Consider the following 13,331-nt stretch of genomic DNA (forward strand, 5'->3'; position numbering starts at 1 on the left):
CACAGAGCCAATCACATCACTGTCTGCTACCCAGCGTCCGAATGACGTGACTCAGCCGTTCAAATCGAAATGGCCTGATTTACTGGAGGAGGAAAGGGGCTGAGCTGAATCAGAGCAATCCGCCAATATGGTATTTAGACACTAAAACACATTGATACGAACTCCTATTACTATAATACAATGCTAGAGACTGAAAAATGACATTTATAGTACATGTCACCTTTAAGACAACAATCTGAATTTCAAATACACAGAACAAGACAACATTATTACTTTCATGGCTCTAAACCTAGTCACCTACTAGCTATGAAGATACGGTCCAGTGAACAATTTGCGGATATACCTGCCATTAAGGACCAACAGGGGATGGTTACCACCGACCCCAAAAAAATCAACGAGACCTTTCGTACGTTTTATTCTAACCTGTACGAGTCAGAAGTTATCTTCGATCATAATAAACTGGAGGAATTCCGTGATCAAATTAACTTACCACAACTCTCAGAGGAAGACGCTAAACGGTTAGATGCACCTATTACACTAGAAGAACTTAGGGACCCTATTTCTGACATGCAAAGTGGTAAGGCCCCTGGCTGGGACGCAGTGGGACGGCATTCCACCCAAACTGTACCTCTCATGCTGGGATATAATTGGACCCCTATTACTTGATATGATTTTATACTCAGTAAAAGAGGGAAACTTTTCCAGGGATGTCAATATGGCACTCATATCTGTCCTACTTAAGAAAGATAAGGACCCCACAGAATGTGGCAGTTATAGACCCTTAAGCCTCCTTGGAACCTATCTCAAGCTGTATGCTAAGGTACTAGCCATCCGACTTCAAAAGCATATGACATCTTTAGTCCACCCTGATCAGACAGGCTTCATAAGAGGCCGCTTGATCACGGATAATATTAAACGGTTACTGCATGTGATAGATGCCAGCAGGGATGCCGTGCCTCCTACGGCTGTGTTATCCTTAGACGCGATGAAAGCCTTTGACAGATTGGAATGGTCTTATTTATGGGCAGTACTTAGAAGGATGGGGTTAGGTGATGGGTTCATTCATATGATCAAAGTACTATATACAGGTCCATCGGCCATGATTTTAACAGGTAAACTCTGCTCTCCACTCTTCCCTGTGTCGCGCTCGTCCAGACAGGGTTGTCCTCTTAGTCCCGGACTATTTGCTCTATCCCTTGAACCTTTAGCACAGTATATAAGACAATCCCAATCCATAGCACCGATCTCAATTAAGGGCACACAACATCACATTAGCTTATATGCAGATGATGTAATCTTGTTCATGCAAAACCCTGCTACCTCCCTACCTCATCTTCTCAAAGTAATAGATGATTTTGGTAATCTATCGGGATTTAAGATAAACTGGCCAAAATCGGCCTTCCTTCCACTCAATGTGACTGCAAAGGCTACCTTCCTCCCAGCAAATATACCCATGGTAGAACACTTTAAATGTCTTGGAGTTGAAATATTCCCCACTATTAGCCAAACGGTGAAGTATAATTATTCCGGATTGCGAGACAAGATCACAAATGACTTCGGCAGGTGGTCAAAATTAAAGAAAACTCATTACAGGCCAGAGCGTCAATAGTTAAGATGAATGTTTTGCCCAGAATTAACTTCATCAGTTCGATGTTGCCGTTACCTCCCCCCCCCCCCTGCTGGTTACTGGCAAAAACTACACTCCGCTGCATATACATTTATTTGGAACAACAAACGTCCACGATTAAAAAGATCCACTGCACAGAGAAATAAAACCGACGGGGGTTTAGCCTTTCCAGACTTCAATTATTACTTTAAAGCGGTCTCTTTAAGACCACTGATCACCTGGTTTGATTCGCAAGCAGCGGTATCCTGGAGACCATTAGAGGAGAATATAGTGGCACCACATAGACTGCAGGATATAGTTTACACCAACTTATCAATTAAGCAATGCAACTTAAGATTTGGCCCTCTTATTACACATGTGATCCAGATATGGCGTGACACACAGAAAAAGTGTACTAACCAACATAAATGGCACAGGCATTCTCCCCTATTTAATAACAATTTACTCCTTATTGCACAACAACCTATCAGATACCCTGGCTGGGAAAAGAAAGGCATACATACATTGGGGGATGTCTTCGATGACCATGGTTTCCGCGGTTATATTCAACAAATTTAACCTCACCAGTTCCACTTATCTCATCTACAAATAAGAGCAGCTTTGAAGGCTCACGGAGTCCCATTAGATGTTCCACTTGAGCACCACAGATTTCACAAATTATTTTATGACAAGGAGACGTCGAGAGGTTTTGTCTCTGACTTTTATCGCCACTTACTTACGTCCTCATATAAGGTCCTTCCCCTAGACTCGGTTTGGAGGAAGGATATCCCAAACCTGGAAGCAGATTTTGATTGGGATGTAGTCTGGGAAAATGTTCGGCTTTCATCACGCAACCCAGATCACCAACAGATTAATCTTAACTTTGTTCATAGGACTTACCTGACCCCTAGACGATTGCACTTAATGGGTCTCAGACCGGACTCTGTATGCTCCTTGTGTTCAAGCGATGCTATTGGTACATATATGCATATGTATTGGGAATGCCCTCCTGTCAACTTTCTGGGAAAATGTCACCACTCAATTATCAGAATTTTTGTCTCTGACCATACCGATACTGCCTTCTGTATTGTTGTTGAATGATGTTTCTCAGTTATCGACCTCTGTACATGTAAAGAGACTCATTTTGGCGGGTCTTACGGCTGCCAAAAAGTTGATAGCGTCACGCTGGATTCAACCGGATAAAATGTGCCGGAAGGTATGGATTCTCACCTATCTCGATGTGATTTATCTAGAGATATCCACTGCACGAATTTTAGGTGTTAACGAAGCCAGCATAGCAATCTGGGTAGCTGTGGTGGATAAGATAAAGGAACGCAGATAAATTAGGAATTTCCTGATGCTGAATGAAGTAGTGGATGTATAGTCCAAGTGGGGGTCCTGAGGGGGAAGAAGAGCCCATGTATTGTAATGTATTGTATTGTATTTATAATTTTTATGTCTTTTAATCTTTTAATCTACTTTCATTCTGATTTAATTACTGGACTGTCATTATTGTTATTATTATTTCTGTTATTGTCCTGTGATTCATCGTTGATTATTACTGTTATTGTATTGTTTGTCTTGTTTTATGTAAAAAAAAAAAAAAAAAAAAAAAAAAAACTATTTGAATGATTTCCTTGGCGTTTCTAGTTTTTAAGAGAAAAAAATCAATTAAAATCGTAAATCGGATGTGGTGTGAAAAAATCTGAGATAAAATGTTTAGGCCATATCAATCTCTCTCCTTAACTCATTCAGCATCAGGGATTAGCCTTGTCCCATTCTAGCTAGGCCACGCTTTAAATATAGGGGTGCGTCACCTTGTTTGGAGAGCTATATCTATATTCTATATTATAGCTATGGAGACAATACTATGGTCATTTGACAGTCACTTTCTTCCGTCGAACATGCAAAAAAGAGATAATTGTGTCATGTATACGTTCACGCGTTATCCCATGGTGAATATTGTATATTTTAGGAGTGATCCGGAATAATTCCTGATAAGCTAGGTTATAGGGCGCTACTTGAATTCTGCTATAAACGTTGGTGTTTCTTGCCTGGACACGCTACTATTTCCAAAATAAATGTATATAATAGGTATTATGTTTCATCATGAATGCATAAAAGGGGGGGGGGTAGTTTTTTTATGCTTTGATCGCCAGTAACGTCATTAGTTTTGAACACCACACACGCTGATCAGCTGGATCGATATGAAATCATTGTACGATCAAGGTGGAATTGACGTCCTTTGATCAGGGTTATTCCAAAAAGAATATTCCAATTGTCTGATGATCGCGATTTCCAGTATTGATGTCCATCTGGTCCCGGACATAGTTTAGCACAATTTATGGATTGAGTGTGCTAGATGCATTTGGAAATGGTCGGATGAACTTTTGGGATCTCAGAATGATTTCCTATGGGGACACAGAGGTCCGTGAACCTGTATTGAATAAAAATATCGAATAAAAGAAAAAACTACCAAAACCCGAGAAATCTCGGGTCTGGTGCCCAACCGCTGGCGAGTTAACCCGGGATATCTCGGGTCTGGCGCCGAATGTGTTAAGCCCGATGGGTCCGGTACCGGACCCAAAATGACATCACGCCAAAAATCCATCTCTACAGACTGTATGAATTAATGTTGCGTTTTCTTTCCAAATGTAGCCAAGAGTAAAGACCCTAACCCTGTCAAAACACCAGTCAAAGTGTATATTTTCAGCAATACATTTGTTTAACAATAGGTTAAAGTGTTATTAGTGAAATATGAGTTTTGGAAATCTATTCAGAAACTAGCGAATATTGATGGAAGGAAATGCGCGCCGCCATTTTGTTTGTAGTCATATGAGGAGAGGAGACCCAGGGCTTTCAATGGCCGTTGGAATTTCAAATGCCAGCAATCATATGACTTGTGGATTTACTTTAAAATGTTTCTTATTTCTCTGGATTATCTGCCATAAACCTGAACGTTATTGGCATAAATTAGAACGCAGTTAGTTTATCTACCTTTCTTTGAACGTCTAGCAAAAAACGGCTTTGCAATCTGATGAAGAATGGCGGAGAAATTCACAGAATAAAAAAGTAACTGTACTTACAGTAGATTTCATTCACGGTTTGTGGATCACACCTGGTGATACTAAATCCAGATTGAACTCTGCTATTGGAAAGGGGAGTTTTGGCCCGATCCATAGATGTGCGACTTGGCTATAATAAGGTCATTTATAGGCCTGATATTCTATATTCTATAATCATATTTCAAATGGCATGTGTCTGGATGGCAGAATTCAGTACTGTATCTACAAAATCTTCTGTTTAATCATCTTCCCTTTATTCATTTGCTTAGATTTTTTGTACACGTGATCTCAACAAGGTGCTGAACTAGCTCAGTGACAGTTTTTCATGTCTGGTTTTTAGCATTCACTGTCAAATATGAAAAATAATATAATAAAAAAATATATAGAGGGGAGCTCCAGTAGCTCACCGCGTACCTCGGACACTATTTCGGCGTCAAGGACAACCGTGCGAGTCACGGATCTGGGGTACACGAGTTCGACTCCCGGACTCGCCGTATTTTCTCAGAGTGTCTTTCCCCCGATCTATACCCCATTCAACCTGTTTCTGTCGGTCATGCTTGACCAGAAAAAGCGATAAACGCTAAAAGAACCAGACGACTGGTCAAAGTTTAAAAAAAAATATATATATAGAATTGATATTCTCCTTTGGTTCATTACAATTGAATTTACTCAAGCCTAGTAACAGACACAATATTTCTGACACTGGGAATACATTCCATGAGATCCATAGATGTCCCTAGATACCAAGGACATGCAAATGGTCCTTGTAGAAGTGGCGCAATCTTCCATTTACTTTGTATTTGTATGTATTTTAGGCGGATTTTCAGAAAATAGGGCTATGGCTCAAGAGGTTAAACAAATCCGTATTATTAAACCAACCCTTATTATCAAACTAATCCTTATTAAAGCAACCCTTATTACACCAACTATTATTATTAAACTAACCCTTATTAATTTAAACCAACCCTTAAAACCAATCCTTATTATCAAACTAACACTTATTAAACAAACCCATATTAAACTAACCCTTATTATTAAACCAACGCTAATTAAAATAACCCTTATTATCAAACCAACCCTTATTATTAAACTAAGAGAGAGAAAGTACCTGGTTGAGTGGTGAGTCTCTGTTTGGTAGGGTTGATGAGGCGGGGGTGAGTGTTGGAGGCAGGGTTGATGGGGTGAGTGTTGGTGGGGTTGATGGGGTCTGGTCTTATCTTGATGTAGTCGTGTTCAGGGCTGGGGGCGGCGCTAAAGAAGGGGTTGGACGCGATGCCAGGTGCGACCTCTGGTGGGAGAAGCTGCAGTGCTCTGGCTGTCAGTGACCTCTTGGCTTTGAGCAGGTTACTGAGCGAGCTCAGACTGGTGATGAACGGAGGCATGTAGGGTAGTGACAACTTCAGCCCCGACACCACCACACCCCCGTGCCCACTCAGCCAATCACAAACCTCCCCGCGGGGCTCACAGAACATCAGATACGGGTCAAACTGGAGGGTGGGGGGAGGGGTAGAGGGCTCAGCTTTCCCCAGAGGGGAGGAGTCTGAATGTAGCTTCACCTGAGGGGATGAGTCTGAAGGTAGCTTCACCCGACGGGAGGAGTCTGAAGGTAGTGTCACCTGAGGGGAGGAGTCTGAAGGTAGCTTCACCTGAGGGGAGGAGTCTGAAGGTAGCTTCACCTGAGGGGAGGAGTCTGAAGGTAGCCCAGCAGGAGGCAGAGGGTGCAGGAAGGACAGAGGCAGGACAGGGGGGTTGAGGGTTTGAAGCCCTTTCTGTACAAGGAGTGAAGGAGAGGTAGGGATGGAGGAGGGATGGAGAGGAGTAGAGGTGGGAGGAGCCACTGGAACGGTGGACAACCTTGGAGGGGAGGGGCCTTGCTGATGGATAAAACCATTCATTGGCTGAACTGGGTGACTGTTATTAGTCTGGATATAGTTTGGAAAGACCCTCAGAGGGGGCGGCACCATCTGAGGGATAAACATATTCATTGGCTGAGTGGGGCAATTGGCGTTAGCTGCTGGGACCAGTTGAATGCCAGAGGGAAGGTCTCCAACTAGAGGGACCAGCCCATTGGCCGTCATGATCCACAAGTCCTGATGAGGTGCCAATGTCCTGAGAGGAGGCGGGTCCATCTGGCCAACGGGTTCCTTTGTAGAGGCGGTGCTCTGCTGACGGCCTCTCTTACGACGACGAGGAGAGGGAGTAGCTTTTATCCTCTTAGCTTCAACCTGGAAAAGAAACAAAGGGGGGGTCAGGCTGTTAGGAACAGAACAACAAGGAGGAGTCAGACAATTTTTTTATATATACTATAGGCTACAGTATATACATTATTTAAATCAATATCTTCCTTTTGAATAAAATAGGCTCAGGAATCAGGATTGTTAAAGCTAATTAGCCTAATCCATGTAAAAAAGAGTAGCCTATAGTACATTTATACACACACACAAGAGAGAGAGGGAGAATAGCTGACTTAATGATTTTACAATATTTTTGCTGAAATATTAGTGAAATATTTATTATCATCAACTATCCAGTTAGTTTTTATAGTGTAACTTTTAGCTACTTCATTGATCATCATGATTGAACGTACAGAGAGAAAGTGAGAGAGGGAGAGAGAGAGACGGGCTCAGCCCCCCCCTTCCACACTATTGGAACTCCACAAAGCAGATTTCTCCTGTGACTGTAGCTTAGTTAGCGTTAGCAGCTAACGTTAGTTATAAATGTCTTTTTTGAGTCTCTAGCATTGTATTATAGTAATAGGAGTTAGTATCAATGTGTTTTTGTGTCTAAATACCATATTGGCGGATTGTTCTCATTCAGCTCAGACCATTTCCTGCTAGATTTAATTAGGTCATCTTGATTTGAGGCATATGTTGACGTCAGCGGGCGCTGGGTAAGCGGACAGTGATAAGATTGGCTCTGTGGTTGTAGCGCACCAAACGGGGTTTGACAGAGCGAGCGAGAGAGAGATAATCAGATAGACCCTCGCGACAGAGCACACATACACACTGTGCCATGCGGAGCTGCTCCTGAATCGATAGAGAGAGACCACCGTGCAAACACTAAAATTGAAGGTGGGGGTATCAGGCTCAGCCCCTCCCTTTCAGCTGGAGTTGACGTGAAACACGGAAGTTATCAAATGCGAGCGAAATTCGCACCGTCGAGTCCTGGCTCTAGGCCGAATCACGAATAGTGGTTTAAGAGAAATTATTTATATTTTGAACGTGATTCATTGCGCACTAGTTAAATTAAACGTTGCGAATGTTATGACTTTTATGACTTTCAAAAGACATACAAGTAACAACAATACGATGCGTCGATCATGAATATGCAAATCGACGAAATTTCATGGTCGACGAATCGTGACAGCCCTAGACTATTAGGACCAGAAAACAAGGAGGAGTCAGACTGTTAGGATCAGAACAACAAGGACGGGTCAGACTGTTAGGAGCAGAACAACAAGGATGGGTCAGACTGTTAGGAGCAGAACAACAAGGAGGGGTCAGACTGTTAGGAGCAGAACAACAAGGAGGGGTCAGACTGTTAGGAGCAGAACAACAAGGATGGGTCAGACTGTTAGGAGCAGAACAACAAGGATGGGTCAGAATACCTTAGCCTCGGCTGCAGCCGTCAGAGCTTTGCCCTTCACGCTTGGCTTCCGGACTCTCTTCCCCTCCGGGCTGGAAAACACTCCTTCCTGACTGTCACACGCACTCTCAGAACTTCCAACCATGCCCTGCTGGCTCCCAGAGTCTCCGTCACCTTCCTCCCGCCCTCCGCCACACCCTCTCTTCCTGGAGGGAGGGGGTGCCTGCTGACCGTGGGCCTGCTGACCGGCTGCTCCAGAAGGAAGAGGTAACGCTGGCCTGGGAGAAGCAGAGACGGGAGGCGTAGCTGGAGGAGAGGAGGCATGGAGGAGGTGAGGTCCAGAGAGGCTAGGGGAGGTGGGCATCGGTCCCCAGGCAGGAAGGACACCAGGGGAGGACAGGACAACCACACAGGGACCAGAGACTGGAGGAAGAGGGGCTGGTGGGCCAGGGGGAGGAGGGACTGGGGACTGAGGAGAGGAGGAGACGGTCTGTCCCGGTGGAGGAACAGGTGGTGTCATTTGGTTCGGAGGAAGCGATCTGTGTTGGGGGGTCTGTGGAGGTGGAGCCTGGTGCAGCAGGACTTGAACCACAGTGGGGGAGGAGAACCGGGGGGAAGGGGACAGAGGAGCAAGCATGAAACGCACAGGAGACGCTGGGAGAGGAGCTACTGGTCGCCCCGGTAACATCATAGGTGGCATAGATACGACCATGCCAGGCAGGGGCTGCTGGGATATGTGAGGAAACATCATAGGTGGCATGGATACTGCCACGCCAGGCAAGGGCTGCTGGTATATGTGAGGAAACCTCATAGGTGACATGGATACGGCCACGCCAGGCAGGGGCTGCTGGGATATGTGAGGAAACCTCATAGGTGACATGGATACGGCCACGCCAGGCAGGGGCTGCTGGGATATGTGGAGCGGTGGGGACATCATAGGTGGTCGGACCATCTGCTGCAAACGTTTCTGTTCCAATAGCCCTGCTACTGTGCCCAGTTTAGGAGCCGTAGGAGCTGAGCCACACACACACACACACACACACACACACACACACACACACACACACACACAGTTAGTGACTGTTGACGAGACCATGTGTAACTATTTCGTTTTTACTATTTAGTATCAACTATTTCATTTAGACTATTTCGTTTGAACTACTTAGTTGTAACTATTTAGTTGTAACTATTTAGTTTTAACTATTTCATTTAGACTATTTAGTTCTAACTATTTAGTTTTACTTAAATTGTCAATATGTCTGAATTATTAACCCTTTGGGTGCCATTCACAAGAATTCTAGTTTCTGTGGCCCAACGGTTCAGTGCCAGAAACGAAGATTCTCGTTTCTGGGTCGTTATTTATTTTATTCGCTATTGCCATTCATAATCCATCGAGGCAGCCTGTGCAGGCTGTCCTGAATGGGTCTGAGATCGCAAACGTCCAATACCGCCGCCTAACGCCTTGCGGCCGGTATTGCACATCCTTGGAAACCCTCCGTCTCAGCCTGTACGTCGGTCTAAAAAATCCGGTCCTGGTTTTCCTTGTCGGGCAGGAGTAACATTTATAATACATGGATTGGGGAGACTCGAGCACCGCCGGTTCATGTGCTTTGGTGGATTATCTTGGCAACAAGATCGACATCAATACTTGAAATGGCGATCAGATAATTGGAATATTCTTTTTGCAGTACATCCTAGTCAAGGTAAGGGCTATATGATATCAATCTTGCGTTGATCCAATAATTCCTTCCCCCGCGATCGGAGCGTGTGTCTGTAATGTACTGTGTAACGTATTCCGTTGGTGACCAAAGCATAGAAACCCCACCCTTTCATGTATGCATGATGAAACATAATACTGATAATTTCAGATTGATTGTTGATCCAAGCGAGGAATGGCACGGTTCCTAGTGAAATGCACTAAAACGCTGTTTAGCGGCGTTTCCTGGGATTACACAGATTTACTATACTCATTCACCACGGTATAAAACGGGAATGTATGGATGAAAGAATTATCTGTCTTTTGCATCTTGACCGGAAGAAACTCAATGACAATGACTATCGATTATTAGATCCATAGCTATAATATTTAATATAGTTTTAGCACTGCAAACACCGGCATGTATCCCCATTCATTAAGCGCTGGCAAACACAGCCCACAGCGACCTCTCGTGAATGGCACTGGAAGTGTTAACAGAACTGTCAGTCAGTCAGTCAGTCAGTCAGTAAACCAGTCAGTTAGTTACCTTTGACAATGAGATGAGCAGGTGTCTGTGGGAAGAAGCCCTGTAAGAAAAGTGACTTATCAGTTTAGTAAACTGTAAACATCAAGCAAGAAGATACTTCATCAGTTTAGTAATAAACATGTTTCCTACTGTAAACATCAAGCAAGAAGAGACTTTATCAGTTTAGTATTAAACACGTTTCCTACTGTAAGACTGGCTCTGACCTCGAAAAGGGCAAATACCGCCCCCTATCGTCTCTCCGGATGGTATTGCACCCATTGGATTGGACTCAATGGAAATATATGGGGGGGAAAAAAACCCGGATTCCACATTTGACCTCTCAGGCAATGTAACCCGAGACTACTGCATTCATTGGGGACCCTCAGAGCAGCGTGGAATATGTGTTTCGAGTACATAACGTTGGATCAATAAACGCGATCGATATTTGGAATGGCGATCAGGAATTGGAATAATATTTTTGCAGAACATTTGATGTTAGGTAAGGAATATATTTTACCAGTCTTGGGGTAATCAGATGTTTTTTTCACATATTTCACAACGTGTCCCCTATTTGTGTATGTGTGTATATGACGTTAGCGCTGACCAGGTCATAGATAATCGATTTTTCAGCCCGCTTCTCTAGCGTGCATAAGTACACATATACTATCGATAATCTAGCGTTTATTTGAAAACGATTAATAAATCAGCCGGTAAATGACAACGTGTTGTGTGTATTACACTAAAAAGCGATTCCTGTGGAATCTTTTTTTTTCTAGAAATTTTCAAAAACGTCCGTTTTTCAAAACGGTATAAAACGGAAATGTACAGATGAAAAAACAATCCGTTTCGTACATGTTGACTGCAAGCAAGTCATTGATAAGCGACGGGCGTATTAGACACATAGCCATAATATAGAAATAGCTCAGTGAAAATCATGAAATATCGGAAAATCAGTCCAAAAAGGATGGCATTCAAGCAATAAATGCGCCCACCGCTGGCACTCAATCGTTAAGCAATAAGTGACTTTATCAGTTTAGTAATAATAATAATAATATTAATAATATAATGCAGGACCTGCTCAGAGGTCTTTAATTGGCATTGGCTATTATCCACAACACACACACACCAGAACACACACGCATGCATTGTCTGTAGGATCGCTTATGCGATCAGTTTAGTAATAAAACATGTTTCCTACTGTAAACAAGAAATAAGACTTTATCAGTTCAGTAATAAAACACGTTTCCTACTGTAAACATTAAGACAGAAGAGAGACTTTTATCAGTTTAGTAATAAAACATGTTTCCTACTGTAAACATTAAGCAAGAAGAGACTTTATCAGTTTAGTAATAAAACATGTTTCCTACTGTAAACATTAAGCAAGAAGAGACTTTATCAGTTTAGTAATAAAACATGTTTCCTACTGTAAACATTAAGACAGGAGAGACTTTATCAGTTTAGTAATAAGACATGTTTCCTACTGTAAACATTAAGCAAGAAGAGACTTCATCAGTTTAGTAATAAAACATGTTTCATACTGTAAACAAGAAATAAGACTTTATCAGTTCAGTAATAAAACATGTTTCCTACTGTAAACATTAAGGCAGCGGTTACACCTTTCGTATCATCTTCGTATTGTTTTCATATGCGTATCGCCACGACGTCGTGCGCCTCGAGTCACACTTTCGTTTTTTTTTCGTTTTGTCACCCGAGCACACTGATGTAGTACACTGCCAAAGCAGTAGGTGGCAGTAGGTGGCAAACATGAAGGCAATTTCAACCAATCAGAACGAATGTGCCAATACACTTCCTGGAAGCTCCAGCAAAGAAAATGTCAATAAGGCAGGCGCCTATGCCGCGCCACCATCTTGCCTATTTACTCAATGCAGCAATTATTTTTCAGCAAAGCCTAATAAAAGTGCAATAAACAAAACGGATACATTCACTGTGTGTTCTGCCTGTCATTTGTTGATGAAACAAAACTAACATCAACACAAGTGACCACCAAGAGCGGATAGTTTAGTCTAAAAAACGATCGGTAGCATTGTTAGCTGCATGCTAACGTCAATGGAGTATGCCATTATAACAATATAGCATTGTGGCTAGAAGCTAACGTTAGCTCACGCTACTTAGCCAGCACCAAAACTGATGATATCGCGAGCTATCAGTAGTTAGATAACATTAGAGACAACGCTGTGTGTATTAAACAAAGGTGAATAGATGACTGGGCCATTTTGTTTAATGCTTGTTAAGTTGAAAGAGGAGCTCTGAGCTAACAGGGTCTGAATCCTGATAGCTCACGTTAGCCAGCTGCTCATGCAATCGGTAATGCTAGCAGAATGAATGGATGTAAACTTTCTTTAACATATTGCATATGGGTACAATACAATACGGCTCAATACAAACAATTGTTAAGGGAATGCAGACTGTTGTAGCTTGGACTGGGGTCCTTATAACAATAACTTGACAACACATGGTAGCTGAAGCTATTTGGGACACGGAGCTACTGTATGTCCCAAACACACACACTGTTGTCACCGGAAGGGCACGCAGATGGTATCTACTGCGCATGGGCGTTTTCGCAACAATGGCTAGCGTGCTGACTACACGCTGTTGTCGATTCGTTTTTTTTGCGTATCTCCAAACGCAAACACAATTTTGCGTTTCAGCCGTATCCACAAAAAAACGCCAAAAAACGCATTTCTGTGTAATAGGGACATCAAACGTCGTCAAAAACGTATAAAAAAACGCCAGGAATACACTAGTCTAACCATGGCCTAAGACAGAAGAGACTTAATCAGTTTAGTAATAAAACATGTTTCCTACTGTAAACATTAACAGAAGAGACTTCAT

The 13,331-nt window shown here is 42.9% G+C and overlaps 1 protein-coding gene across 1 annotated transcript in view; it reads right to left on the reverse strand.

The window, feature by feature from the left end:
• Window positions 1-13,331, reverse strand: part of snapc4 (small nuclear RNA activating complex, polypeptide 4) — a 157,494-nt gene that overhangs the window by 30,772 nt on the left and 113,391 nt on the right. Inside the window, exons 17-19 of the mRNA XM_084307868.1 lie at window positions 10,500-10,539; window positions 8,279-9,270; window positions 5,780-6,896 (exon numbers count right to left, since the gene is read on the reverse strand). Coding sequence (XP_084163994.1) covers window positions 5,780-6,896; window positions 8,279-9,270; window positions 10,500-10,539 — 2,149 coding nt within the window. The remainder of the gene's footprint in view (window positions 1-5,779; window positions 6,897-8,278; window positions 9,271-10,499; window positions 10,540-13,331) is intronic.

The sequence above is a fragment of the Notolepis coatsorum genome (genome assembly GCF_963971535.1).
Source record: "Notolepis coatsorum genome assembly, chromosome: 2".
Lineage (NCBI taxonomy): Eukaryota > Metazoa > Chordata > Actinopteri > Aulopiformes > Paralepididae > Notolepis > Notolepis coatsorum.